Genomic DNA, 27,736 nt, shown 5'->3' with positions numbered 1-27,736 from the left:
AAGTCAAATTTGCCTCGGGATCCATACCAGTAGGTATTCTGTGCCCACTCGTGGTATCTCTCTTTGGTTCAGCATTATTGGAATAGCAGAACAGCATAATGGTCCAGATGGCCCTTGCTGTGCTTGGTGAGCAGTTCCTCAAGTTCTGGTGTCAGATGAGGAATGTAAATGTCAGGGTGAACCAATGACCTGACGAATCTGACACGGTTGTTGCCACGGTTGTTGGAGGTGGAGTTCCAGAGATCAAAAGGTGTGGCTGATAAGGATCGTGACTCCAAAATCTGTCCTTTGGTCTGATGAGTCCAAATTTGACATTTTTGGTTCCAACCGCCTTGTCTTTGTGAGACGCAGAGTAGGTGAACGGATGATCTCTGCATGTGTAGTTCCCACCGTGAAGCATGGAGGAGGTGTGATGGTGCTTTGCTGGTGACACTGTCAGTGATTTATCAAGGCACACTTAACCAGCATGGCTACCACAGCATTCTGCAGCGATACGCCATCCCATCTGGTTTGCGTTTTTATATATATTTTTTTATTTAACAAGGCAAGTTAGTTAAGAACAAATTCTTATTTACAATGACAGCCTAGAAACAGTGAACAACTGCCTTGTTCAGGGGCAGAACAACAAATCTTTACCTTGTCAGCTCGGGGATTTGATCTAGCAACCTTTCGGTTACTGGCCCAACACCCTAACCCCTAGGCTACCTGCCGCGCTTAGTGGGATCATGAGAAGTAAGGTTCTCTGGTCTGATGAAACCAAGATTGAACTCTTTGGCCTAAATGCCAAGCGTCACGCATGTTGGTGGCAATATCATGCTGTGGGGATATTTTTCAGCGGCAAGGACTGGGAGACTAGTCAGGATCAAAGGAAAGATGAACGGAGCAATGTACTGAGAGAACCTGCTCCAGAGCACTTAGCCCCTCAGACTGGGGCGATGGTTCATCTTCCAACAGGAGCACGACCCTAAGCACACTGCCAAGACCACGCAGGAGTGGCTTCGGGACAAGTTTTGAACCTGACTTGAACCTGATTTAACAACTCTGGAGAGACCTGAAAATAGCTGTGCATCCAACCTGACAGAGCTTGAGAGGATCTGCAGGGAAGAATGGGAGAAACTCCCCAAATACAGGTGTGTCAAGCTTGTAGCGTCATACCCAAGAAGACTTGAGGCTGTAATCGCTTCCAAAGGTGCTTCAACAAAGTACAGAGTAAGGGGTCTGAATACTTATGTAAATGTTATATTTCAGTTTGTTATTTTAAATACATTTGCAAAAATTTCTAAAAACCTATTTTTGCTTTGTCATTATGGTGTGTAGTGTGTAGATTGATGAGAAAGAAATGAATTTAATCAATTTTAGAATAAGGCTGTAACGTAACAAAATGTGGAAAAAGTCAAGGGGTCTGAATACTTTCCGAATGCACTGTATAATAGCCCTACAGTTGGCTATGCATAGCCGAATCACAGATACCATCCAATAATGTATTTAAGAGTCTTGCCCCCCAGGCCTGCATCTTTTGTGGCGTGCTGTCAGGACCACCTTTGGACTAGTATAAATTGCTAATTGGGCCATGGGGTGGGGGCATTCCAATGAATTGGGTCCAGGGCTGTTGGAGCCGAATATGTTATATTTATACACAGCTTAAAACAACCCATTCTTTCTGATCGTCTTAAGCAGACAGTCTCCTCTCGCTCCAGCTCATCTCAAGAGTAATTATTAGGAATATTATAATAAAATGATATATTTGTAGGGTGTTGATGCATTTTTCGTTAAGGCAAATCAGGTCTTTGATTCTAACTCTCCGCCAATGCGGCCGGGTAATCCATCAATGCCGCCTTGCGCCGGATATATGCATTAGCCGTTGCCTGTATCTCTGCCCTCTGAGAATGTTTCTCTTTCGCTGGTCTGCCTTCAATGACTCGATCTCAGTCTTCAAAGTTGTTGTCTTGATGGGGGTCACCTTGGGGTCATGATAGGGGCTGCACCAAATGATTGATGTATTATAATAATTGATTACGCTTATGTTGTATTAATAGAAGGGGAAGGGCTAAAGCAACTTGGACCTTTCCTATTTTGCAGAATTTACTCGGAAACATGCGTGCTATGTTCCCATTGTCAACTTCAGTCTGCAATTGCATTAAAGGTTTGATTGATTTACCTAAAGATATTGTCTGATTGCTGATTTCACCAATAAGCAAATGATTGACAAGGACCAAGGAACCTACCCCAACTGTCTGATCCATGTGGACCTTTATCAAATGACTGAAATGGTACTGCCCTGAGTCCCCAATCTTTGCTGTACTAAAGACTTTAAAACCTTTTTTCTATCTGGGATTGATTATAATTTGTTTGCCTTCCTTTAATATAATCAAATTGTATTTGTCACACAACAGGTGTAGGACCTTAACGTGAAATGTTTCAAGCCCTTAACCAACAATGCAGTTAAGAAAAGACTTAAGAAAATATGAACTTAAAAAAAAAAACATTTGTTTATTTAGTAACACAATAAAATAACAATAACGAGGCTATATACAGGGGGTACCGGTACCGAGTCAATGTGCGGGTGTACAGGTTATTCGAGGTAATTGACGTAATATACAATATGTAATTCAGCAGGTTAAACCCATTCATTCAGAAAGTTAAAACCTCGCTCAGATGACTGACCGCAGCAAATATCGGTAGCCTGAACTGTAGCACAAATTGTCGGTAGGTGCATCCGATTCAGCTGCCCTGTGCGCCGGGTGTTTGAAGGTACAAACTCTGCCTTCCCGGAGGGCCCGGAGAGCAAATAAAGTGCACTATAGGCCTACCGCTGGCCAATCGGATGGCTCAGATTACCGTGTCTGCAATAATGAAAGAAAGCTACAGCAAAGTTCTTGTCTAATGATGTTCTGTATTATGTTTTGTGTGGACTCCAGGAAGAGTAGCTGCTGCTTTAGCAACAGCTAATGGGGATCCTAATATAATACCAAAGTTGATATTGGGATATTTCAAAACGTGGTAAATCATGGTATTTCACGGAAAACTTCAGATTTTGCACGAATGACTTATGGGTGAAAGATGTGTGAAACCCCAATGAATGCACAATCAAAAGGTTCTACCCATAAAGATAGGGGACATTACAAGTGTCAGACAGAAAATATACCACTTACAACTGAAAGATGTGCCATTTAAGTGATAAAAAAAAAGACAAGAAATCATATCAAAAGTGATGTGGATATTGCTTTTTAACAGATACTTAGATTGAATATGTATACACATTGAAAGTGATTTGGTGTAGTGAAAAAGTGCCTTTGTAAATTTGTTCGTTGTACTCAGTAAATTGAAAATGTGCTTAGTCTGCTTAGATTGTTGTCCTTAATTGCGCCAAAGTGATTGAAAAGAACTGTAACACTACGCACGTGTGACAAGCAGAGCAGCACAACTAACGGTTGCTTGTCAGACAAGCATCAGCCAAGTGACTCAAGGTGTCTTAGCTTTCATGGTGTATTATGACATGACATGAAAACTTGGACAAACGGCCACCTCTTCTGTCCATTGAGCCAATGCTGCTGACCTGTTTCAAGGGAATTTATGTCTCTAGCAGACAACTCTGTCTGGATGCCTCACCTAAGCAATGTTGCGGGTGGTGCGGCAGGTTAACCTACGACACAGGTTGTGTCCCAAATTGCTGTATATAGTGCACTACTGTTGGGCCCTGGTCATGAAAAGGGAATAGGGTGCCATTTGCGACACAGCCTGCGTCACAGGAATAGGGTGCCAGGGCCCATTTGGGATGCAGACAGTCCTCTGTATATTAACAGAGTCTGCAATGTGTGTGTGTGTGTGTGTGTGTGTTACCTGTGCGATACGGTGGTGCTGCAGGTTGATGACTCTGGACACAGCCATTTGAATGCTGCCAAACACCGCCACCACCTCCAGGATCTTATCGTCAAAGGACGGCGCAGTGAACGTCTGCAGGGAAGAGGACATGTCATTTTTTAATACACAATATACAAAACATTTGGAACACCTTCCTGTACACACAGAGCTAACATGAATAATATACAGTACATGTCAATCTCTCCTGGCTCAAAGTAGAGGAAAGATTGACTTCACCACTACTTGTATTTGTGAGAGGTACTGACATGTTGAATGCACCGAGCTGTCTGCTTAAACTCCTATCACACAGCTCGGACACCCATGCATACCCCACAAGACATGCCACCAGAGGTCTCTTCACAGTCTCCAAGTCCAGAACAGACTATGGAAGGCGCACAGTACTACATAGAGCCATGACTACATGGAATTCTATTCCACATCAAGTGGAAAAGAAACTCATGCAGGCAGTGAAATCAGATTTACAAAACATATTTTTTTAAAAGACACATTATAGAACAGTGGGGATTTTGAAGAGAAACACACACAGTTGTCAGTTCATGTCAGTTCATAATGGTTTTAAAATTGTATAACTGGCTTAATTTTGCTGGACCCCAGGAAGAGCTGCCTTGGCAGCAGCTAATGGGGATCCATACACAATGGCACACATACACAATCCATGTCTCAATTGTCTCAAGGCTTAGAAATCCTTCTTCATCATGTCTCCTCTATTTAACAGTTGACATCAAAAAGGGAGCATAGCTCTCACCTGGATTCACCTGGTCAGTCTATGTTAGGTGTTTCCTAATGTTTTGTACACTAATTGTATATCTCACGTGGTTAGCCACACAAACACAACAACGCTGACTGGGGTGATTGATGTGATGTGGGTTAGATTTGTGCTGCGGATATTCTGGTTATGTCGAGGGAAGGGGTTATAAATATGATTTTGGGATTTAAAATTATTTTGTATTATTAGTAGTATAAAAACACATGGCATTTTACATAGCACTTTTCAAAGACCCAAAGATACTTAAAACATTCAAAACAAAAATGTGGAGGAAACGTGTGAGTACTGTTACAATGTCATGTAATCTTTATGACCTTGTATTATGGTGTTAGAAACAAGATCCAGTCGTAATGTAGTTACGAAACAACAACAACAACAAAGAGAGGGTTTTGATGACACTTACATCATCCTCTTTAGTCCCGCCCCAGAAGTTGGTGCCGCCTGCATAGCTGGGGATGTTCAGGACAGCTATGCCCTGCAGGCTGGGGAGGGGGATAGGCCTCCCGTCACACTAAACACACACACACACACACACATGATCATACTGTGACAGAAAAAAACTTTCTGCATATGCTCTGTTACAAACACCCAAAATCACAATAACAACACCAGACATTAATCGAAAAGTCCAAAAACGGAGGTGTCAATCCCAGATTGCCCTTTAAGGTTAAGGTCAGGGTTCGAGGGATGACAGTCAAGTCTCTTTAGGGTATGGCACACTGAGGCGCATGACACAGATAAAATAGTATTTGACGTACATCATTGTCTGTTTTCGTCTGTGGAAAGTACAACTCATCCCTGCTTTTTTCCCCAGACGAGTTGCATACGTACAAATGTGGATATATTGTCTTTGTTGGACACGTTTTTTTGTTGGACAATTTCAACTAATCTCCGTTGTCATTCATCCAGCAACGGATGACACCCATTGAAAAACCATTGGCTCCACCCGGAATATTCAGACAAAATCTCAATGTGGACGTACCCTTAGTTGCACTCACTTGGTTATCATTGTTTTCTTACCTCCAGCAGTACCTTCTGCTCTAGGTTCTTGTAGGTGCGATGCAGCAGCTCTTTGGTACCCAGAACCCCGTACCACATCATGTTCTTGGTGCGACTCCTGAACACAGACCGACCCACAGCTTACCACAGTGGCCGAGCACACACACACACACACACACACACACACACACAGTATACATAGAACCAAAACAAACATTAGGCTCTTTGTGGAAAGCAGCAGCACAGAAATGGAAGACATTGCTATTCTAAAGGACAAAACACACCGTGAGGACAAACAGTTTAAAGCAGCAGGTGAAAGCGGCCAATCACTGCTTTTAGCCGTAGGTCTTTGCGGTGTGTCTGAGCTACAAACAGTTTCTCCAGGATTTTGTGATTTTTTTGTTGTTGATATTTGCAGTCAAAAACGCTTGATTTTGCTGCGGCAATACAGACATTTTGCATAGCAATTTGCAAAGATTTTTGTCCACATTCTCACGAAAAGTGACTGACGTGGGACAAATTTACTACAATTCTGCACATTTTGCCTTGGCTAAAGCTATGATCTTATGTTCAAACATTAAAAGAAATTCAAAGTGGGACCCAACTGGTATGCCCTTCTTGCCCGGTCGGAATTCGTTGTTTTTTAAATTTTAATTTTCGATTCTTACCGACTGTCTAGATTTACTTTGGTGATTGTTATTTCCATAATATTTTCTGTATTCTTTGTGTTGTTTCAGTCATTTAAGTTTACACTGAAAGCATTTGTCCAATCGCCAAAATGTATTTCTAAATTGTTTGGTCTGTTTTACACAGACCCAGACTAGACCCCCACCCAAACTATCAAAACCCAGACCCTGTGTACCGAGTCCATGACCAGACCAACACTGTATTTCTGTGGCCTCAAGACAAAGACCACGAGATCAAGACTACATCTCTGCTTACCACCCGATCCAGGGCTGGGTCTATCCGGTTTAGTTTAGCCTCGTTCCTCAGTTACCTGCACTTCTCGGGATGCTCGTCCCGCTTATTGTTGAAGTCCAGTGAGATCTTAGCATCCAGGCCGATCCCAAAGTAGTTGTTCATCACACATTTCTCAGTGTAGCAGTCACTGAAACCAAACACAGTACAAGGTCACTCACGACTCTGGAGCAAGAGGTAGATGATGATGGGCTTAAAGGGATAGTTCACTTCAAAAGCATGGGGAATGCAGGGACATGGAAAGAGGAAGACAGAGTTCTTTTTCCCATGAAGCTAAAATCAAAAAAAAAAAAAAGTTAACTAACCCTTTATGCGAAGGAGGAGAGAGACTGAAACGTGGACACTCACAAGGTCTCTGGGTCACAGCTGAAGGAGTCAGCGTTGACCAGCAGTTTGCTGATGACCGAACTGCTGGAGAGGGAGCCAGAGATACCAGCCCTGAGACCTGAACAAACACATAAACACACTTAACACATACTGAACACTGACTGACAATTGAGCACAGAGAGAGCAAAATTATATCACAGGAATATAAAGTGGAATAGTGGAAAAAAATAGTAACAATTTTGGTTATTTTTTGGTTTTTAAACTAATTGTCCAATGTCAGTTCAATTATTTGAAATTCCATTTCATTCAGGGTTTTTCTGTGAGCTCAATGCACTGCAGATTCTCTAGAGATGAATCAGATCATGCCAAACTGTGCGATGTAATAGGGAGTTGTAGTTTCCAACAGGCCAATGTTCTACATAATTAAAGTTTTCTGCGCAAAACTAACTTCAATGACCATAATCCATTGCGTGGCTACTTTTCCAGTCTGTGAATGCGGATCATGAGGGGATACATAGAGAGCAGTTTCTTCGCGAGGTATCTCTACCTGAAAATACATGATCTAAGTAATTGATAGTTGGTATTCAGCAGTCATAAAAGTATGGCTTATTTACTTTGAAGAACTACCAAAATAGTGATTTTGTCAGACAGCCTAGGCAGCAGCTCTGTAGAGGAGATGATGACTTGGAATGAAATCATCATCAAATAAAACAAATGTAATATACACAACAACTGAAACATTTTATTAATGTAAAGTTATTATTAAGTGATAATCAGTAATGGGCAGTCACTACCATCCTGGGACTTTTATTTATTGTTTTATTCTGTGTTTTTACAGCATTTAACCTACATGATGCATAGTGCATTTGTTTTTTAAAAAGTATTGAAACTGTAACAGAACCAACCTCAAAAAGCACTACGGTGTACACAAGTGTCCAAGGGGGTAGGGGTCGATTTGGGATTGGGGAACTGAGGGCCCTCGGTACAGAGCTGGTGAGAACTTGTGCCCTTACTTGGGTAGAGGATCTTGGTGTTGAGCATTGGCATGCTCTCTCGACTTCCTGTCTGGGCAGGAAGTGACGCAGAGCTGCCCAGTGACAGGCTTCCTTTGTTGATGAGCTTTTCACAAGGAGTCTTGGACACTACGGGATCAAACAGAGACACAGAAAGACATGAGACACTGGGATGATGATTAAAAGCCCACTCCTTAATTTAAAAAACAACACACATTTAGAAGAGATAATCTTCAAGAATAAATGGGCACGCATCGTTAATTAAAATTATCAATTTCGTCTGGGCTGTGTTCATTAGGGCATGCAACGAAAAACACTTTAAAAAAGGTAGTCCTTCCCTGGTTCGGTCTTGTTTTCTTATATTTGGTACCAAATGAACACGACCCAGTTTAGGAGACTCAGGGTTCAATGACTGACCTCTGCGGACTGGATGGCTCCTGGTGCTGTTACAGGCGTTCCCACTGTAGGACGACTGCAAAAACAGCTTGACTTGCTCTTCCTCCTCCTCCTCCTCTGCCCCCAGAGCAAACACCTCCTGAGTCTGGGCATTCTGCTCGTCCACCGCTGATAGAAGAATAGAGAAGAAAACCGTTTCTGCAACAAGAGTAGGTACAGTGCCTTCGGGATGTATTCAGACCCCTTGACTTTTTTCACATTTTGTTACATTTCAGCCTTATCCTAAAATGGATTGAAAAAATAAAAATCCTCAGCAATCTACACACAATACCCCATAATGACAAAGCAAAAGCAGGTTGTTATAACAAAACTTTAAAAAAAAACAGAAATACCATATTTACACAAGTTTTCGAAAGACAAGGGGTCTGAATACTTTCCGAAGGCCCTCTATTTTGAAAAAGTACAGGAGAGATTAAACCACTCTTTTTTTCTTTAACTAGGCAAATCAGTTAAGAACCAATTCTTATTCTTATTTGGATGAGTATAGATAGCAACTATATTATCTCAGGGTTCGCGTACGTCTATTCCATTTCACTTCACTCAATTCAGGAAGTAAACTGAAATTCCTATTCCAATAACTATAATACGGGCGGCAAGTCTGATCTGAGTCATCGCTACAGGGAGTCCTGCTCTACTGTTGCAATGCTCATGGCTTTGATGTTATTGGCTGTCCTCTGTCTTTATGTAACATGTGAAACCTCAAGTATGCCAAGTAGGTCAGTGTAGCCTACTATGTTTTAATGTTTGTTCATTTTTTAACCACATCAGACATAAAATGTGCTTACAGGAAAAATAACCTTACTGTAATTCTAATTCCAATTTTCATAATTGCTTTTCATGGAGGTCTGAATTGGAATTGGAAATTCAGTTTACTTTCTGAATTGACCCCAACTATGAACTATAAAACAGAAATAGCAGTAGGAATTGTAACATCTTACCTTTCTCAGTGTGCTCGATGATCTGCCTGATGGCTTTCTTCAGGCTGTTGGCTCTCAGCATCAGCTGTTCCCTGGGTTTAAAGATGGCCGTCAGGGGCCTGGGGGAGCACGGGGGGGCGGCGGGCGATGGCACCAGAACCCCCTCGCCCTCCTCCTGCTCCTCAGCGATGGTAGGAGGAGGGGCAGGCATCGTAGCAAAGTCTTTCACTGTCTCACACAGTACCCTATGAACATGCACAACACACACACACAGTCAGGGCAACGGAAACCTACACCTAACAATGCCCAGGGTAGTGAAGCTGGACTAAAGAAACTGTATGGGCATAGCAGGTGGGCAGACGTATTGAAGTTACAGACATACTTAGCCGAGGAGATGACCACTGAGTGCTGATCTGAAGTCAGGATCATGGACAGATGGGCAGCCACAGAATCCTCGTAGGTCAGAATCTGTTGCACCTGTGGCAGGTAACAATCAAGGTCGAAAACAGGCTATTCTTGAGGAAATGTGTCTTGAACTGCACAGCATCACCACATTCAGGGCATTCTGAAAATATTCAGACTCCTTCCCTTTTTCCACGTTCTTTTACGTTATTCTAAAATGTATTTATTAAAACATGTTCCTCATCAATCCACACACAATACCCCACAATGACAAAGCGAAAACAGGTTTTTAGAAACTTTTGGAAATGTATAAAAAAAAATACCTTATTTATATTAGTATTCAGACCCTTTGCTATGAGACTCAAAATTGAGCTCAGCTGCATCCTGTTTCCATTGATCATCCTTGAGATGTTTCTACGACTTGGTTGGAGTCCACCTGTGGTAAATTCAGACTTATTGAAGTCAATTGATTGGACATGATATGGAAAGGCACACACCTGTCTATATAAGGTCCAACAGTTGGCAGTTCATGTCAGAGCAAAAACCAAGCCTGGAGGTTGAAGAAATTGTCCATAGATCTCAGAGACAGGATTGTGTCGAGGCACAGATCTGGGGAAGGGTACTAAATTATTTCTGCAGCACTGAAGGTCCCCAAGAACATAGTGGCCTCCATCATTCTTACATGGAAGAACTTTAGAACCACCAAGACTCTACCTAGAGCTGGCCGCCCGGCCAAACTGAGCAACCAGGGGAGAAGGGCCTTGGTCAGGGAGGTGACCAAGAGCCGAATGGTCACTCTGACAGAGCTCCAGAGTTCCTCTGTGGAGATGGGAGAACCTTCCAGAAGGACAACCATCTCTACAGCACTCCACCAATCAGGTCTTTATGGTAGAGTGGCCAGACAGAAGCCACTCCTCAGTAAAATGAAAATTGCAATTGGCTCAGAACAGGGCAACACGGCTGGCCCTTGGATGTACACAGAAAGCAAGCATTAATAATATGCATGTCAATCTCTACTTCATCACTACTTGTATTAGTGAGAGGTATTGACATGTAGAAAGCACCAAGCTGCCTGTTTAAACTACTAGCACACAGCTCAGACACCTATGCATACCCCACAAGACGTCTCCTCACAATCCCCAAGTCCAGAACAGACTATGAGAGGCGCACAGTACTACATAGAGCCATGACTACATGAAACTCTATTCCACATCAGGTAACTGATGCAAGCAGTAAAATTCTATTTAAAAAACAGATAAAAATACACCTTATGGAACAGCAGGGACTGAAGAGACACAAACATAGGCACAGACACATGCATAGACACACATGATAACATATGCACTATACACACACGTACACATGGATTTTGTGTTGTAGATATGTGGTAGTGGAGTATGGGCCTGAGGGCACACACTTAGTGTGTTGTGAATTCTGTAATGAGTGTATTGTAATGTTTGTAAAATTGTATAACTGCTTTAATTTTCCTGGACCCCAGGAAGAGTAGCTGCTGCGAAGGCAGCAGCTAATGGGGATCCATAATAAATACAAATACAAAAAGGCACATGAAAGCCCCGCTTGGAGTTCGCCAAAAGCCACCTAAAGAACTTTCAGATCCTGAGAAACAAGATTCAGAATGCAAAGCGTCACGTCTGGAGGAAACCTGGCACCATCCCTACGGTGAAGCATGGTGGTGGCAGCATCATGTGGTGGGGATGTTTTTCAGACTAGTCAGGATGGAGGGGAAAATGAACGGAGCAAAGTACCGAGAGATCCTTGATGAAAACCTGCTCCAAAGCGCTCAGGACCTCAGACTGTGGCGAAGGTTGACCATCCAACAGGACAACGACACTAAGCACACAGCCAAGACAATGCAGGAGTGGCTTCGGGACTGTCCTTGTCCTTGAGTGGCCCAGCCAGAGCCCGAACTTAAACCCGATCGAACACCTCTGGAGAGAACTGAAAATAGCTGTGCAGCAACGCTCCCCATCCAACCTGACAGAGCTTGAGAGGATCTGCAGAGAAGAATATGGGAGAAACTCCCCAAATACAGGTGTGCCAAGCTTGTAGCGTCATACTCAAGAAAACTCAAGGCTGTAATCACTGCCAAAAGGTGCTTCAACAAAGTACTGAGTAAAGGGTCTGAATTATTATGATAGTTTTTTTTAATTTTAATACATTTCTAAACATTTCTAAAAACCTGTTTTTGCTTTGTCAATAAGGTGTATTATGTATAGATTGATGAGGAAAAAAACGATTTAATACATTTTAGAATAAGGCTGTAACATAACAAAATGTGGAAAAAGTCAAGGGGTCTGAATACTTCCAGAATGCACTGTATAGTGTATTATAAATATTAGGGCTGACCCCATGGCACACCAGTATCACCAGTGGTACATTTACCGTTAATTCCCATAATTTCTAATCTACAATGTACAATGTTTGTTTGGTTACCATAATTTCCATTAATACATTCAATGTATTATTATTACAGTATTTTACTGTTGTCGTTGTCGGAGGTACACGTTGTTTACAGAGCGCACAACCTGTGCTACACTTGTGAGAAACACGTTTGGTTTATTTCTTTTAATTTAAGAGTTGTTCATTTATTAATTGTGTTTTTTGTTTCTGATTGATTATTTTCCCTTACGCAAATACTGTAAATAGCCTACAACTGTATCTGTCTGGAGCTCAGGGTGTGAGAAACTCTGAGGGTCCAGGATATATACAATGTTGCAAGTTTGTTAGTACAAACTTTCTGGTTGGACCAAGTTGACCGTTTCAAGTTCCTTGCAGACAGGCCATGCGTAGCCAATACGATTTATTTTTATCAGGATATTTTCTACCTGCAGGCTTTGTTTTGTTTTATTTTGTTGGCTTTACGTACGCAATTTCTTACATAGTTGGCAATGGCAATATAAGTTACTTTAAGATTTGAATAATAATAATTTAGATATCATTTTTATTAACCACATGATGATATTGCCACTCCTATTTGCCATATCTTCAATTTCAGCCTACTAGAAAGTGTGTGCCCTCAGACTTGCAGGGAAGTAAAAGTCATTCCATTACTTCAGAATAGTAAAGTCCGCTTTACTGGCTCAAATAGCCGACTAATCAGCCTGTCAACAACCCTTAGTAAACTTTGGGGAGATATGGTGTTTGACCAGATACAATGCTATTTTACAGTAAACAAATTGGCAACAGACTTTCAGCACGCTTATAGGGAAGGACACTCAACAAGCACAGCACTTACACAAATGACTGACAATTGGTGATAAAAAGGTTGTGGGGGCTGTTTAGTTAGACTTCAGTGCGGCTTTTGAAATTATCGATCATAGTCTGCTACTGGAAAAACGTATGTGTTGTTATGGCTTTATACTCCCTACTATATTGTGTAAAGCCAGTGTATCTATGTAGGCGGATGACTATACACTTCAGCGACTAAAATGACTGCAACACTTAAAAAGCAGCAGTTAGTTTCAGAATGGGTGGCAAGGAATACGCTAGTCGTAAATATTTCAGAAACTAAAAGCATTATATTTGGGACAAACCATTCACTAAACCCTAAACCTCAACTAAATCTTGTAATGAATAATGTTGAAATTGAGCACGTTGAGGTGACTAAACTGCTTGGAGTAACCCTGGATTGTAAACTGTCATGGCCAAAACATGTTGATACAACGATAACTAAGATGGGGATTAGTCTGTCAATCTCTCATGGCTCAAAGTGGAGTAGAGATTTACTTTATCACTACTTGTTTTTGTGAGAAGCTGAATGTACCGAGCTGTCTGTTAAAACTAGTAGCACACAGCTCAGACACCCATGCATACCTCACAAGCCATGCCACCAGAGGTCTCTTCACAGTCTCCAAGTCCAGAACAGACTATGGGAGGTGCACAGTACTACATAGAGCCATGACTACATGGAATTCTATTCCACATCAGCTAACTGATGCAAGCAAAAAAAATACATAAAAATACACCTTATAGAACAGTGGGGACTGTGAAGAGACATACACACGTATACGCACACAAACGCTAGCACACGCACTTTACACACACGTACATTGTAATACTGTTGTATGGTGGTATTATACATGTTGTATTGTAGTTACAGTATGTAGTGGTGTAATAATGTTATATAATGTACTTTTTAATCTTTTGTTTAATGTAAGTGCCTTAATGTGTTTGGCCCCCAGGAAAAGTAGCTGCTTCCTTGGATCTCTAACAAATACAAATACAATGATTTGGAGTTACAAAGACTTTGTAAAATAAATGAAACTGTTTCACGAAAATGATTGGCACTCTAAATGGAAAAGGTTGGCGACCAGGTGTAGCATATTACCGGCAACTGCGTCAGCATAATGGCATTGTAGAATAATAGTGAAGACATCAAACTATGAAATAACACAACTGGAATAATCTAGTAAGCAAAAAAAGTATAGAACTAATCTAAATATATTTTATATTGTTCAAAGTAGCCACCCTTTGCCTTGATGACAGCTTTGCACACTCTTGGCATTCTCTCAACCAGCTTCATGAGGAATGCTTTTCCAACAATTTTGAAGGAGTTTCCACATACGCTGAGTACTTGTTGGCTGCTTTTCCTTCACTCTGCGGTCTAACTCATCCCAAACCATCTCAATTGGGTTGAGGTCGGGTGATTGTGGAGGTCAGGTCATCTGATGCAGCACTCCATCATTCTCCTTCTTGGCCAAAAAGCCCTTGCACAGCCTGGAGGTGTGTTTTGGGTCATTGTCCTGTTGAAAAACAAATGATTGTTCCACTAAGCGCAAACCAGATGGGATGGTGTATCACACCATCACACCACCTCCTCCATGCATCACGGTGGTAACCACACAAGCAGAGATCATCCACTCTGCGTCTCACAAAGACACAGGGGTTGGAACCAAAAATCTCAAATTTGGACTCATCAGACCAAAGGACAGATTTCCACCGGTCTAATGTCCATTGCTCGTGTTTCTTGGCCCAACCAAGTCACTTCTTCTTATTAGTGTGTCCTTTAGTAGTGGTTTCTTTGCAGCAATTCGACCATGAAGGCCTGATTCACACAGTCTCCTCTGAACAGTTGATGTTGAGATGTGTCTGTTACTTGAACTCTGTGAAGCATTTATTTGGGCTACAATCTGAGGTGCAGTTAACTTTAATTACCTTATCCTCTACAGCAGAGGTAACTATGGGTCTTCCTTCCCTGTGCCGGTCCTCATGAGAGCCAGTTTCATAGCGCTTGATGGTTTTTGCGACCACAACTGAAGAAACTTTCAAAGTTCTTGAAAGTTTTCCATATTGACTGACCTTCATGTCTTAAAGTAATGATGGACTGTCGATTCTCTTTGCTAATTTCAGCTGTTCTTGCCATTATATGGACTTGGTCTTTTACCAAATAGCGCTATCATCTGCGTACCACCTCTACCTTGTCACAACACAACTGATTGGCTCAAACGCATTAAGAAGGAAAGAAATTCCACTAATTAACAAGGCACTACCTACCTCATGAAGCTGGTTGAGAGAATGCCAAGAGTGTGCAAAGCTGTCATCAAGGCAAAGGGTGGATAATTTGAACAATCTCAACCACAAAATATATTTCGTTACTACATGATTCCTTCCATATGTGTTATTTTCATAGTTTTGATGTCTTCACTATTATTCTACAATGTAGAAAAAATAAGAAAAATCAAGAAAAACCCTGGAATGAGTAGGTGTGTCCAAACTTTTGACTGATACTGTATACATAAATGGCATGTAACTGCAATTGTACTCGAATTCAGCTAAAACTATCAGGATGTGTATGATTGAAAATGATGTAATTAACAAGTACCTCTTGCAATCCGCTGCAATCCTCTGTCATCGCGGAGCTGGAATATTGTCGCGGGAACTTGGTCTCGTACACCATAATACTCCACCTGGGCAAAGAATTTAAACAATGGATAGTTTAGGGGCTGAAAGTTTTTTCACTCTGACCTGACCAGGAGAAACTCCTGGACTAATGATAGCTGGTTTAAAGCTACAATATGTAACTTTTTGGGACGAAATTCACATAGAAATCTGAGTTATAGATCTGTCACTCTCATTGAAAGCAAGTCTAAGAAGCAGTAGATCTGTTATATGTGCTCTATTTCAATGTTTCCCGTTCTTAAGTTTAGTTTTTGAGTCTTTTACTCTCGTTTTTTTTTACACGAGCTTCAAACTGCTTAAAATACAATATTTTTGGTTATGGAGAAGATATTTCACAGCGGTTTAGATGGTACTCTACACAATGATTCTCTACACAATGACGGATTGCTTTGTCACAAACTGAAATTAGGCCAACTGTTAGAATTTTAACAACCAGGAAATGGCGGAGCGATTTCTGCATATGGTTCCTTTAATGTCTTATTTATAAAAAACAATGTATTTTTCTCCCCAATTTCGTGATATCCAATTATGATCTTGTCTAATCGCTGCAACTCCCCAACGAGCTCGGAAGAGGCCAAAACATCCTCCAAAACATGACCCACCAAACCACGGTTCTTAACACCCGCCCGCTTAACCCTGAAGCCAGCCACACCGAAGTGTTGGGTCGCACCACCGACGTGTCGGACCACCGAAGTTAGCCTGCAGGCGCCCGGCACGCCACAAAGAGTCGCTAGAGTGCGATGAGCCAAGTAAAGTCCCAAATTCTTATTTTTAATGACAGCCTAGGAACAGTGGGTTAACTGCCTTGTTCAGGGGCAGAACGACAGATTTTTACCTTGTCAGCTCAGGGATTTGATCTTGCAACCTTTCGGTTACTAGTCCAATGCTCTAACCACTAGGCTACCTGCTCTTCCTCCCTCTTCACCCCTCTCTCACCCGTCAAGCATGTTGGTGAATATTTCCCTCACCCCCAGTTCTCCTCCCTCCCTAAGTCTCTCTTTCTTTCGAGCATCTTGGTGATGTCGAGCATCTTGGTGCTGGCCCTCTACAGCGCCTCCCTCCCTCCCTCTCCTACCTGTCAAGCATCTTGGTGCTGGCCCTCTCAAGCTTCTCCAGTATTTGAGGCAGCTGTGCGTCATCGTCGCAGGCCGAGCCCCAGCCCAGGACGCGGGCAAGGTCATTTCCTGTCCCCAGGGGCAGAACACCCAGCTGGCACTGCAAAACAAGTGTTATCCTGTTTCAACTGACCCCTGTTACATTTAGCCTCATTCTCCCCCATTTAATCCTAATTCAGAAAACATGAATACAGTTTACTTATATAAAATCTTTCATTAGTAACTCCTACCATTTTGTTTTTGTCATAGAAATGCATATGGATGGTGATAGTAAGTATTTGTTTGAGCCATTATCCATTGAATGGTGAAATTACCTACTCATTCATTGACAAATGATACTGTTTTGATGGTTTCAGTTTGTTCTGTCACATGTATTATATGCTCCAGGATGTTGCAAAAGTCATCTTCTAGTTAAACGACAAATGATACTGCTTTGGAGAGTTATTTTATCTGTTAGTGCATTTCGAAAGAGAAATGTACTGTTTTGGCAAACACACTTCAGTTTAGTGGGCTGTGGTAACTGTTTTGCAAGAGTGAACCCTGTTTCGAGAAAAGTGTTCGTGCAATCGAGAAAAACGAACACATGTAACACACAGCCTGGTAAGCCAGGACTGTGTGTACTTTACAACCAGCAGAGGGCAGTGTCTGTCTGTTTATCTGTCAATCTAACAACTAATAGAGGCAGGCAGTGTGACAAAACGGTATCTTTGTTACTAGATTGTTGAAAGTGGGACAAGGGAAACATGAGAGTCGCTGGCAGTAGCTAGAGCTGCCTGCTATGCTCAGGGCTTGCTTAGGGATGGTGGGAAAGTAACCAAAGCTCTTTCTCAATTTCTTTCCCTGAGTTCTCTCCTCGTCTCCTTCCCAAAACCCATGTCCAATAACAAGAGTAATCAAGAAAACACTAATTGAGAAAAGAGCCCAAGAGTCAGTGGGTGTAGCCCAACTGATAAAAGCTTATTTTCAGCTCAGTGCAGGTGGCTGGGATGGGTTAAACTTGCTTGTTTGTGGAGCGTCAGAGTGTCGATCTCAGAGAGGACCCAGCCCACGCTGCCATCACCCCCACACACTAGGATCCTGAACGTGTCAAACTTCTGGAAGAGACGCAAACTAGGAAAGACACAGAAGAGAGAGCCCTCTTAACGCAAGCAGCTATACACACAGTGCCGTCGGAAACACACACAGCCATGTCAGATGCATGCACGTACGCACGCACACAGGGCAGACTTACCCGAGATGCGGCCCCCCGTTCATGAGGTCAAAGACTTGGGCGGGATTGAGCAGCTGTTTAAAGCGGCGCAGGAACTTGATGCCCTGGTTGTCGCCGCTCTTACTGTTGACGAACACCAGGAGAGGGCTGGTGCAGGAGGGCGGGCAGGTGGCCTTCCAGAACCCTGAGGACCAATGACAGGCAGATGAGGAACAATGAGTACCAATGACAGGCAGATGAGGACCAATGAAAAACAATAACAGCCAGATGAGGACAAATGACAGGCAGATGAGAACCAATGACCGGCAGATGAGAACCAATGACAGGATGGACCCCTGTGCCAGGAGGGTCAACAAGGTCTGGAGTCGGGAGCTTTAACCGCTATACCAGACTACGGCACACACCTGAACTTCCATGGTCGGCTTCCCAGACACAGATTAATGGATATTCTCCATTGAGCATGCTTTTTAATCCAGGACTAGGCTTAATTTGTGTCTGGGAAACCAGACCCTAACATCTAATAAGAAAGAGCTTATTTAAAAATATTGCTATGTTAACTTTCCCAAAATGTCCTTTTTTTTTTTACAATTCTGAATTTCATGCTTATTTCCTTCTGATTCCGGGAGTCTTCCAACCGGGATTCCTGGAAAAGCTGGGAATTTTGTAACCCGAGGCCTAATGAACACTACGCTGACCAGTCACGCAGATCTCCCTATCTGTCCTGTTCATCTACAAACACAGGTGTAAAGTGAAGTTGCCCCTGATCTTAGGTCAGTTTAGCATTTTCCCCAATAATGGTTAAGGTTAGATCTGTACCTAGGGGAAACTTGACCCCGGAGAGGAAGTGAGGAGCATAACTGACCGTCGGAGTCGATGCTGTTGAGGGCTGTGGGGGGGATGACCGACACCTTACACTGCCCCAAGGGACACTTAGTGGACAGCTGCTCCTTACACACCATGTGCACCTGGACATCAACACGCACGCACGTACACTTTATTTTTAGGCACACTACACAGAGCATTACGACACGTATGTACAGTCAACAACCTGATAAGTTCAATGGCCTTGTGGCTGTAGTGAAAGTGTCATAAATCAGTGTATGCAGAAAACAAAAATACATGAATACTGTATTGTGGCTGCTGCAAAGCATAGTAATGCAATTTGCACTTATCCCTCAAACAGATACCTAAAGACGCACCACCCAAATACGCTTGCAAGCACACAGACTCACCATGGCCTTGCACCAGAGGCAGCGCCAATCCTGCAGTCGGAGCACACTGCCACACGTCTTGTCACACACTGTACACTTAGCACTGACTGGCAGGTTGCCCTCCAGCCACTGGTGAGGCATAGAGATCTACAGTGAGGGAGAAGTCACGGTTATTATTTCAGTAATTACTTATTTCTGTCATCATTGACTTAATATGTTTCTATATTTTTGCTTTGCAAAAACGGTGGTTACACTTTTCATGCCAATAAAGCCTTTAGAATTTAATTGAGAGACAGAGAGAGGGAGAAAGAGGTTGGTGTAACGATCCTCTTCGTCTGATGAAGAGTAGTCAGGGTCGGACCAAAACGCAGCGTGGTAAGTGTCCATGTTAAATATATTATAATAGAACACGAAACAAAATAACAAAGAGAATGTAAGAAACTAAACAGTCCTGTCAGGTGAAAGAACACAAAACAACTACCCACACAATACAGGTGGAAAAAGGCTACGTAAGTATGGCTCTCAATCAGAGACAACGATAGACAGCTGCCTCTGATCTCAACCACACCCGGCCAAACACAGAGAAAAAGAAAACATAGAACACACAACTTAGAATGCTCACCCCAACTCACGCCCTGACCAAACCAAAAATAGAGACATAAAAAGGATCTCTAAGGTCAGGGCGTGACAGTTGGGAGAAAAAGAGGGAGAGGGCAACCATCCTTTGCCCATAGACAACAAATTGCACTCAAGGGAATATACACTGAACAAAAACATAAATGCAACATGCAACAATTTCAAAGATTTTACTGAGTTAAAGTTCATATAAGGAAATCAGTCAATTGAAAAATTCATTAGGCCCTAATCTATGGATTTCACATGACTGGGAATACAGATGTGCATCTGTTGGTCACAGACCTTAAAAAAAGGTAGGGTTCTGAATAGAGGTCGAAATCGGTATTTTTGGGTGCCGATTTGCCGATTGTTTTTGTTGTTCTTTTTTTACACCTTTATTTAATCTTTATTTAACTAGGCAAGTCAGTTATGAAAACATTATTATTTTCAATGACGGCCTAGGAAGGCAGAACGACAGATTTTTAACCTTGTCAGCTCGGGGGATCCAATCTTGCAACAGTTAACTAGTCATATGCTCTAACACCTGATTACATTGCACTCCACGAGGAGCCTGCCTGTTAGCGAATGCAGTAAGCTAAGATAAGTTGCTAGCTAGCATTAAACTTATCTTATAAAAAACAATCAATCAATGACTATCCAATATGTACCAATGTGTACTTAACCATAAACATCAATGCCTTTCTTAAAATCAATACACAAGTATGTATTTTTAAACCTGCATATTTAGCTAAAAGAAATCCAGGTTAGCAGGCAATATTAACCAGGTGAAATTGTATCATTTCTCTTGCGTTCATTGCACGCAGAGTCAGGGAATATGCAACAGTTTGGGTCGCCTGGCTCTTTGCAAACTAATTTGCCAGAGTTTTACGTAATTATGACAACATTGAAGGTTGTGCAATGTAACAGGAATATTTAGACTCATGGATGCCACCCGTTAGATAAAATACGGAACGGAATAAACGTTTTGTTTTCGCGGTGATCGTTTCCGGATTAGTCAAAGGTATATGGTTTAGAGAGAAATAGTCGACGCGTTATAATTCCTGTAATAACTTGCCGCTGAACTTGAAAGGGGTTCCTTCATTATTTTACCGTTCATGTCTTCCATTATTTTACCGTTCCATGTCTTCTTTCATGTCTTGATCTACTTCAAATAAGGTCTGTGTTTCGTGCAGGCTTAAACCACCCGTGTAAATCTCACTAGGATAAGGTAACGTTTGTCAACATATTTTCATAAATCCATTCTACAAAAAAAATTATCTTCGCTTATATTTAGCCAATATTGATCAGAGTTATCCATAGGACAAGGTATCTACACAGATAAAATTGGCACGGTGGTTTAAGCCTACACGAAACACAGACCTTATTTTAAGTGAATCTAAAAATATCCTTTGGAATAAATGAAGGAACCGCTTTTCAGATTTTGCTAGGTGTCATGGGAATTATAACTCGCACTTTGGTTGTCAATTCTTACCATGCCCATTATTAAAATAGGATTTCCTGCATATAGAAATTAAAGTTTTTGTTTTCAACATTCATCACAGGTAACTTAAACTCTATTTTTATTCAAACAGAGTATTTGTCTCCTAAGTAGACTCTTCAGTATCATTGTCACTTCAGAGCTGTGTGTATGTGTGTGTGTGTATATTTATGTATTATATTAAGTTAAAATAAAAGTGTTCATTGTTCATTCAGTATTGTTGCAATTGTCATTATTACAAAAATGTGTGTGTGTGTGTGTGTATGATATATATATATAAAACATTTTTTTCTAATAAATCGGCCGATTAATCGGTATCGGCTTTTTTTGTCCTCCAATAATCGGTATCGGCGTTGAAAAATCATAATCGGTCGACCTCTAGTTCTGAATCAGAAAACCAGTCAGTATCTGGTGTGACCACCATTTGCTTCATGCAGTGCAACACATCTCCTTTTCATAGAGTTGACTAGGCTGTTGATTGTGGCCTGTGGAATGTTGTCCTTCTCCTCTTAAAATGGCTGTGTGAAATTGCTGGATATTGGCGGGAACTGGAACACGCATTGATCAAGAGCATCCCAAACAGGCTCAATGGGCGACATATCGGATGAGTATGCAGGCAATGGAAGAACTGGGAAATGTTCAGCTTCCAGGAATTGTGTACAGATCCTAACGACATGGGGCCATGCATTATCATGCTGAAGCATGAGGTGATGGACACCCTGCCAAATTCTCTAAAGCAAGCTTTAAGAGAAATACGCTTTTTGTGCGTATGGACAATTTACATTTAACATTTACATTTAAGTCATTTAGCAGACGCTCTTATCCAGAGCGACTTACAAATTGGTGCATTCACCTTATGATATCCAGTGGAACAACCACTTTACAATAGTGCATCTAACTCTTTTAAGGGGGGGGGGGGTTAGAAGGATTACTTTATCCTATCCTAGGTATTCCTTAAAGAGGTGGGGTTTCAGGTGTCTCCGGAAGGTGGTGATTGACTCCGCTGACCTGGCGTCGTAAGGGAGTTTGTTCCACCATTGGGGTGCCAGAGCAGCGAACAGTTTTGACTGGGCTGAGCGGGAACTGTACTTCCTCAGAGGTAGGGAGGCGAGCAGGCCAGAGGTGGATGAGTTTGGGTGTAGGGCCTGATCAGAGCCTGAAGGTACGGAGGTGCCGTTCCCCTCACAGCTCCGTAGGCAAGCACCATGGTCTTGTAGCGGATGCGAGCTTCAACTGGAAGCCAGTGGAGAGAGCGGAGGAGCGGGGTGACGTGAGAGAACTTGAGAAAGTTGAACACCAGACGGGCTGCGGCGTTCTGGATGAGTTGTAGGGGTTTAATGGCACAGGCAGGGAGCCCAGCCAACAGCGAGTTGCAGTAATCCAGACGGGAGATGACAAGTGCCTGGATTAGGACCTGCGCCGCTTCCTGCGTGAGGCAGGGTCGTACTCTGCGAATGTTGTAGAGCATGAACCTACAGGAACGGGTCACCGCCTTGATGTTAGTTGAGAACGACAGGGTGTTGTCCAGGATCACGCCAAGGTTCTTAGCACTCTGGGAGGAGGACACAATGGAGTTGTCAACCGTGATGGCGAGATCATGGAACGGGCAGTCCTTCCCCGGGAGGAAGAGCAGCTACGTCTTGCCGAGGTTCAGCTTGAGGTGGTGATCCGTCATCCACACTGATATGTCTGCCAGACATGCAGAGATGCGATTCACCACCTGGTTATCAGAGGGGGGAAAGGAGAAGATTAATTGTGTGTCGTCTGCATAGCAATGATAGGAGAGACCATGTGAGGATATGACAGAGCCAAGTGACTTGGTGTATAGCGAGAAAATTTCTGGGATCTTTTATTTCAGCTCATGAAACATGGGACTAACACTTTACATGTTGCGTTTATATTTTTGTTCAGTGTGGGAATAGTGGGCAGTGGGCAAGGGCGCTATAGGCTACAACTTGTAATCAACAATTTGTTGAATACATTGATTATGAGGCTGAAGTGAGTCTATATAGCCGATACGTACATGCATTTCTTGATACACTGTCCATATAGGATATTCTGCTTTTTTTTTTTTACAATGCATGTTTTTTCTTTTTAATATTGTATGACATATTTGATGTATGCTTTTGCATAGTGTACAATGATGTTTAATAAACTGGCTACACTGCGCCCCTCTCTAGCAGGGGTACAGGGGACCTCTCTGAGCAGTATCCCCATTTTTGAGGAGCCCTCACACAGCTCCAGGGTGAAGTTTCCCCTAGGTACAGATCTAGGATCAGCTTCCCCTCCCCCAATCCTAACCTTAACCATTAGTGGGGAAAATGCAAAACCTACCCAAGATTAGAGGTCGACCGATTATGATTTTTCAACGCCGATACCGATACTGATTATTGGCGGGCCAAAAAAAGCCGATACCGATTAATCGGATGATTTTTTAAAAATGTATTTGTAATAATGACAATTACAACAATACTGAATAAACACTTATTTTAACTTAATATAATAAATCAATAAAAATAAATGTATCCTCAAATAAATAATGAAACATGTTCAATTTGGTTTAAATAATGCAAAAACAAAGTGTTGGAGAAGAAAGTAAAAGTGCAATATGTGCCATGTAAAAAAGCTAACGTTTAAGTTCCTTGCTCAGAACATGTCCCGTGTGGCTCAGTTGGTAGAGCATGGCGCTTGCAACGCCAGGGTTGTGGGTTCAATTCCCACGGGGGGACCAGGATGAATATGTATGAACTTTCCAATTTGTAAGTCGCTCTGGATAAGAGCGTCTGCTAAATGACTTAAATGTAAACATGAGAACATATGAAAGCTGGTGCTTCCTTTTAACATGAGACTTCAATATTCTAAGGTAAGAGGGTTTAGGTTGTAGTTAATATAGTATTTATTTCTCTCTATACCATTTGTAATTCATATACCTTTGACTATTGGATGTTCTTATAGGCACTTTAGTATTGCCAGTGTAACAGTATAGCTTCCTTCCCTCTCCTCGCCCCTACCTGGGCTCGAACCAGGAACACATCGACAACAGCCACCCTCGAAGCAGCGTTACCCATGCAGAGCAAGGGGAACAACTACTCCAAGTCTCAGAGCGAGTGACATTTGAAACGCTATTAGCGCGCACCCTGCTAACTAGCTAGCCATTTCACATCGGTTACACCAGCCTAATCTCGGGAGTTGATAGGCTTGAAGTCGTAAACAGCTCAATGCTTGAGGCACAGGGAAGAGCTGCTGGCAAAACGCACAAAAGTGCTGTTTGAATGAATGCTTACGAGCCTGCTGCTGCCTACCACTGCTCAGTCAGACTGCTCTATCAAATCATAGACTTAATTATAACATAATAACACACAGAAATACGAGTCTTTGGTCATTAAAATGGTCGAATCCGGAAACTATCATTTCGAAAACAAATGTTTTATTATTTCAGTGAAATACGGAACCGTTCGGTATTTTATCTAGCGGGTGGCATCCCTAAGTCTAAATATTCCTGTTACATTGTACAACCTTCAATGTTATGTCATAATTTTGTAAAATTCTGGCAAATTAGTTTGCAACGAGCCAAGCTGCCCAAACTGTTGCATATACCCTGACTCTGCGTGCAATGAACGCAAGAGAAGTGACACAATTTCACCTATTTAATATTGCTTGGTAACATTGATTTCTTTCAGCTAAATATGTAGGTTTAAAAATATATACTTCTGTGTATCGATTTTAAGAAAGGCATTGATGTTTATGGTTAGGTACAGTCGTGCAACGATTGTGCTTTTTTCGCAAATGCGCTTTTGTTAAATCATCCCCCTGCATTGCATTGATTATATGCAACGCAGGACACGCTAGATAAACTAGTAATATCATCAACCATGTGTAGTTAACTAGTGATTATGATTGATTGATTGTTTCTTATAAGATAAGCTTAATGCTAGCTAGCAACTTACCTTGGCTTCTTACTGCATTCGCGTAACAGGCAGGCTCTTCGTGGAGTGCAATGAGAGGCAGGTGGTTAGAGCGTTGGACTAGTTAACTGTAAGGTTGCAAGATTGAATCCCGGAGCTGACAAGGTAAAAATCTGTCGTTCTGCCCCTGAACAAGGCAGTTAACCCACCGATCCTAGGCTGTCATTGAAAATAAGAATGTGTTCTTAACTGACTTGCCTAGTTAAATAAAGGTGTAAAAAAAATATTAAAAAACGGCCAAATCGGTGTCGAAAATACCGATTTCCGATTGTTATGAAAACTTGAAATCGGCCCTAATTAATCGGCCATTCCGATTAATCGGTCGACCTCTACCCAAGATCAGCACTCACCCCATCCTCATCTTCGATGATGTCCTTCCCAATGGATGCCAGAGTAGTCCACTTGCAGTTGTTGGTGGCTCGGACAGCACAGCGTTTATGGGCCTTGAACTTACACACTGTGGGAAGGAGAAATGCATCAGATTGACACACACACACACACAAAAATACAGACACACAGACACCCATATTTATACTGTTGCATGCAATGACTACATCAAGCTTGTGAATCTACAAATTTGTTGGATGCATTTGTGGTTTGTTTTGGTTGTGTTTCAGATTATTTTGTGCCCAATATAAATGAACGGTAAATAATGTATTGTGCCCTTTTGGAGACACTTATTGTAAATAAGAATAGAGTACGTTTCTAAACACTTTACATTAATGTAGACGCTACCATGATTATGGATCATCCTGAATAAATCGTGAATAATAATGAACCCCACGACATCCTAACCTCGCCATTACAACAACAGGGGAGGATATCATTTTTTTGGGGGGGGGGGGTATGATAATTGTGCGTCTAACTTTCTCACTCTTGGTCCCCTGAAATGGGGGGATTATGTACAAAAATTGCTGTCATTTATAAACGGTTCACCCGATATGAATGAAAATACCCTCAAATTGAAGCTGACAGTCCGCATGCACTTTAACTTCATAGTCACTGTATCATTTCCTATCCAAAGTGCTGGACTACAGAGCCAAAACCACACAAAAGATGTCACTGTCCCAAAACTTTTGGAGCACACTGTATGGCTCTACTTTTATTTGTGGGAATACTTGGAAACAGTTTTCCTAAATTGAAATTATTTGTTACTGAATTCCTGGTGATCTTACAGTCTTTTTGACCAAAAACTTCCATTTTAAAAGAAATAAGAATAGCTGGCTTTGGAAGTCTTCAAGGTTCTAAAAAGTTGGACCCATTCCCGGAATGGACTTGGGGCTTTCCCACCCCATAAGCATAATCATGTTTTTTAACTAGACCTGTTGCGAATGGACCCGAGGTCAACTAGAACCGTTCCATATAGACCTGGTCGGGTCCAGACCCGGTTTGATCCAAGTGAGGGAAGCAGCAGAAAAGTCATTTTTTAAGCTACTTTATTAACTGGAGCTGATAAAGTCCGAGAGGAGGGAGAGAGGTCGAAGTGCTGCTCTAGCAGGCGTGGAAGGGGACGTTCTGTGAGTGAGTGAAATGAGAGGGAGAGACAGCAACCAACCAAGCCGACTCGCACTATTGTAGACTATTATCAAATATGATTACGCATTAACCGTCTTGGCTGCATCAAACCGGGAGAGTCAGGCTAGCTAACATTAGCTAGCTAGGCTAATTGAGGCTGCAAGTGCATGCGCTTTCTCATCCTTCAGTTACAAATAACAACAAATAAAATCTATTTGACTCCATTCAAACATTAAGTAGCAGCCTACCTGTTGGCTCTTGGTCATTGTAGCATACCCTTCTCCTTCCAATTTTAATTCTGTCATTTTAATTCCATCTTCCATTGATTAGATATTTCCTAATTTTTGCGCACACACTGAGGCTCTATGACTGTAGCCTATTGCCGCTTTGATGACTTATGATTGGCCAACAGCAACAAGCTACACTCGTGAAATGCAAGAACAGCAGCATAAATTATATAATTTCTCTCTCTTGCTACTGCAGCAGTCGCGTCCTGATCAGTACGGGCCCTTCCCGACAAGTCAGCTAAAATTACACATAGCCGAGACCGATGACAATCATATCAGATCCGAACCTACTCGGGTCCCGGATTGGGTCTCGGGTATTCAGGTACAGGTGGATCCGTGACCTTAAACTGGCAAATATAGCCATGGCGGTGTGTGTGTGTGTTCGGAGAAGTACGTACCTGCACAGGACAGCCCGTGCGAGGTGACTCCGGAGAGAGCCTCGCGGCACACGTTGCAGTAAGTGGGGCGGGCATGGGAGCAGGCGTACCAGTTATGCATCCCAGAGAAGTGATCCATGCTATACTGGGTGGACTGGGAGCGGAACAGAAGAGACGAGAGAGGGGAAATAAGTCCTAAATCGTCCCCCTAACCACTACTCATTTCATGATTTCTTCATCCTGTGTACATACATCCCAAATAGCACCCTATGGTCAAAAGTAGT

At 42.2% G+C, this 27,736-nt stretch overlaps 1 protein-coding gene across 1 annotated transcript in view; it reads right to left on the bottom strand.

Moving 5' to 3' along the window:
• The window catches only part of LOC129821719 (diacylglycerol kinase delta-like), a 53,088-nt gene that overhangs the window by 21,029 nt on the left and 4,323 nt on the right, over positions 1-27,736 (bottom strand). Inside the window, exons 2-18 of the mRNA XM_055879309.1 lie at positions 27,474-27,606; positions 25,624-25,730; positions 19,217-19,342; positions 18,847-18,949; positions 18,006-18,168; positions 17,776-17,884; positions 16,735-16,874; positions 15,583-15,667; positions 9,721-9,815; positions 9,360-9,583; positions 8,383-8,529; positions 7,966-8,094; positions 6,974-7,070; positions 6,645-6,755; positions 5,669-5,765; positions 5,052-5,159; positions 3,841-3,954 (exon numbers count right to left, since the gene is read on the bottom strand). Of these exons, the coding sequence (XP_055735284.1) occupies positions 3,841-3,954; positions 5,052-5,159; positions 5,669-5,765; positions 6,645-6,755; positions 6,974-7,070; positions 7,966-8,094; positions 8,383-8,529; positions 9,360-9,583; positions 9,721-9,815; positions 15,583-15,667; positions 16,735-16,874; positions 17,776-17,884; positions 18,006-18,168; positions 18,847-18,949; positions 19,217-19,342; positions 25,624-25,730; positions 27,474-27,606 (2,088 nt within the window). The remainder of the gene's footprint in view (positions 1-3,840; positions 3,955-5,051; positions 5,160-5,668; positions 5,766-6,644; positions 6,756-6,973; positions 7,071-7,965; positions 8,095-8,382; positions 8,530-9,359; positions 9,584-9,720; positions 9,816-15,582; positions 15,668-16,734; positions 16,875-17,775; positions 17,885-18,005; positions 18,169-18,846; positions 18,950-19,216; positions 19,343-25,623; positions 25,731-27,473; positions 27,607-27,736) is intronic.

Source organism: Salvelinus fontinalis, chromosome 24 (genome assembly GCF_029448725.1).
Source record: "Salvelinus fontinalis isolate EN_2023a chromosome 24, ASM2944872v1, whole genome shotgun sequence".
NCBI classification, from domain to species: Eukaryota; Metazoa; Chordata; class Actinopteri; order Salmoniformes; family Salmonidae; genus Salvelinus; species Salvelinus fontinalis.
The sequence above is the reverse complement of the archived record's forward strand: the minus strand, read 5'-3'. Positions and strand labels throughout refer to the sequence as shown.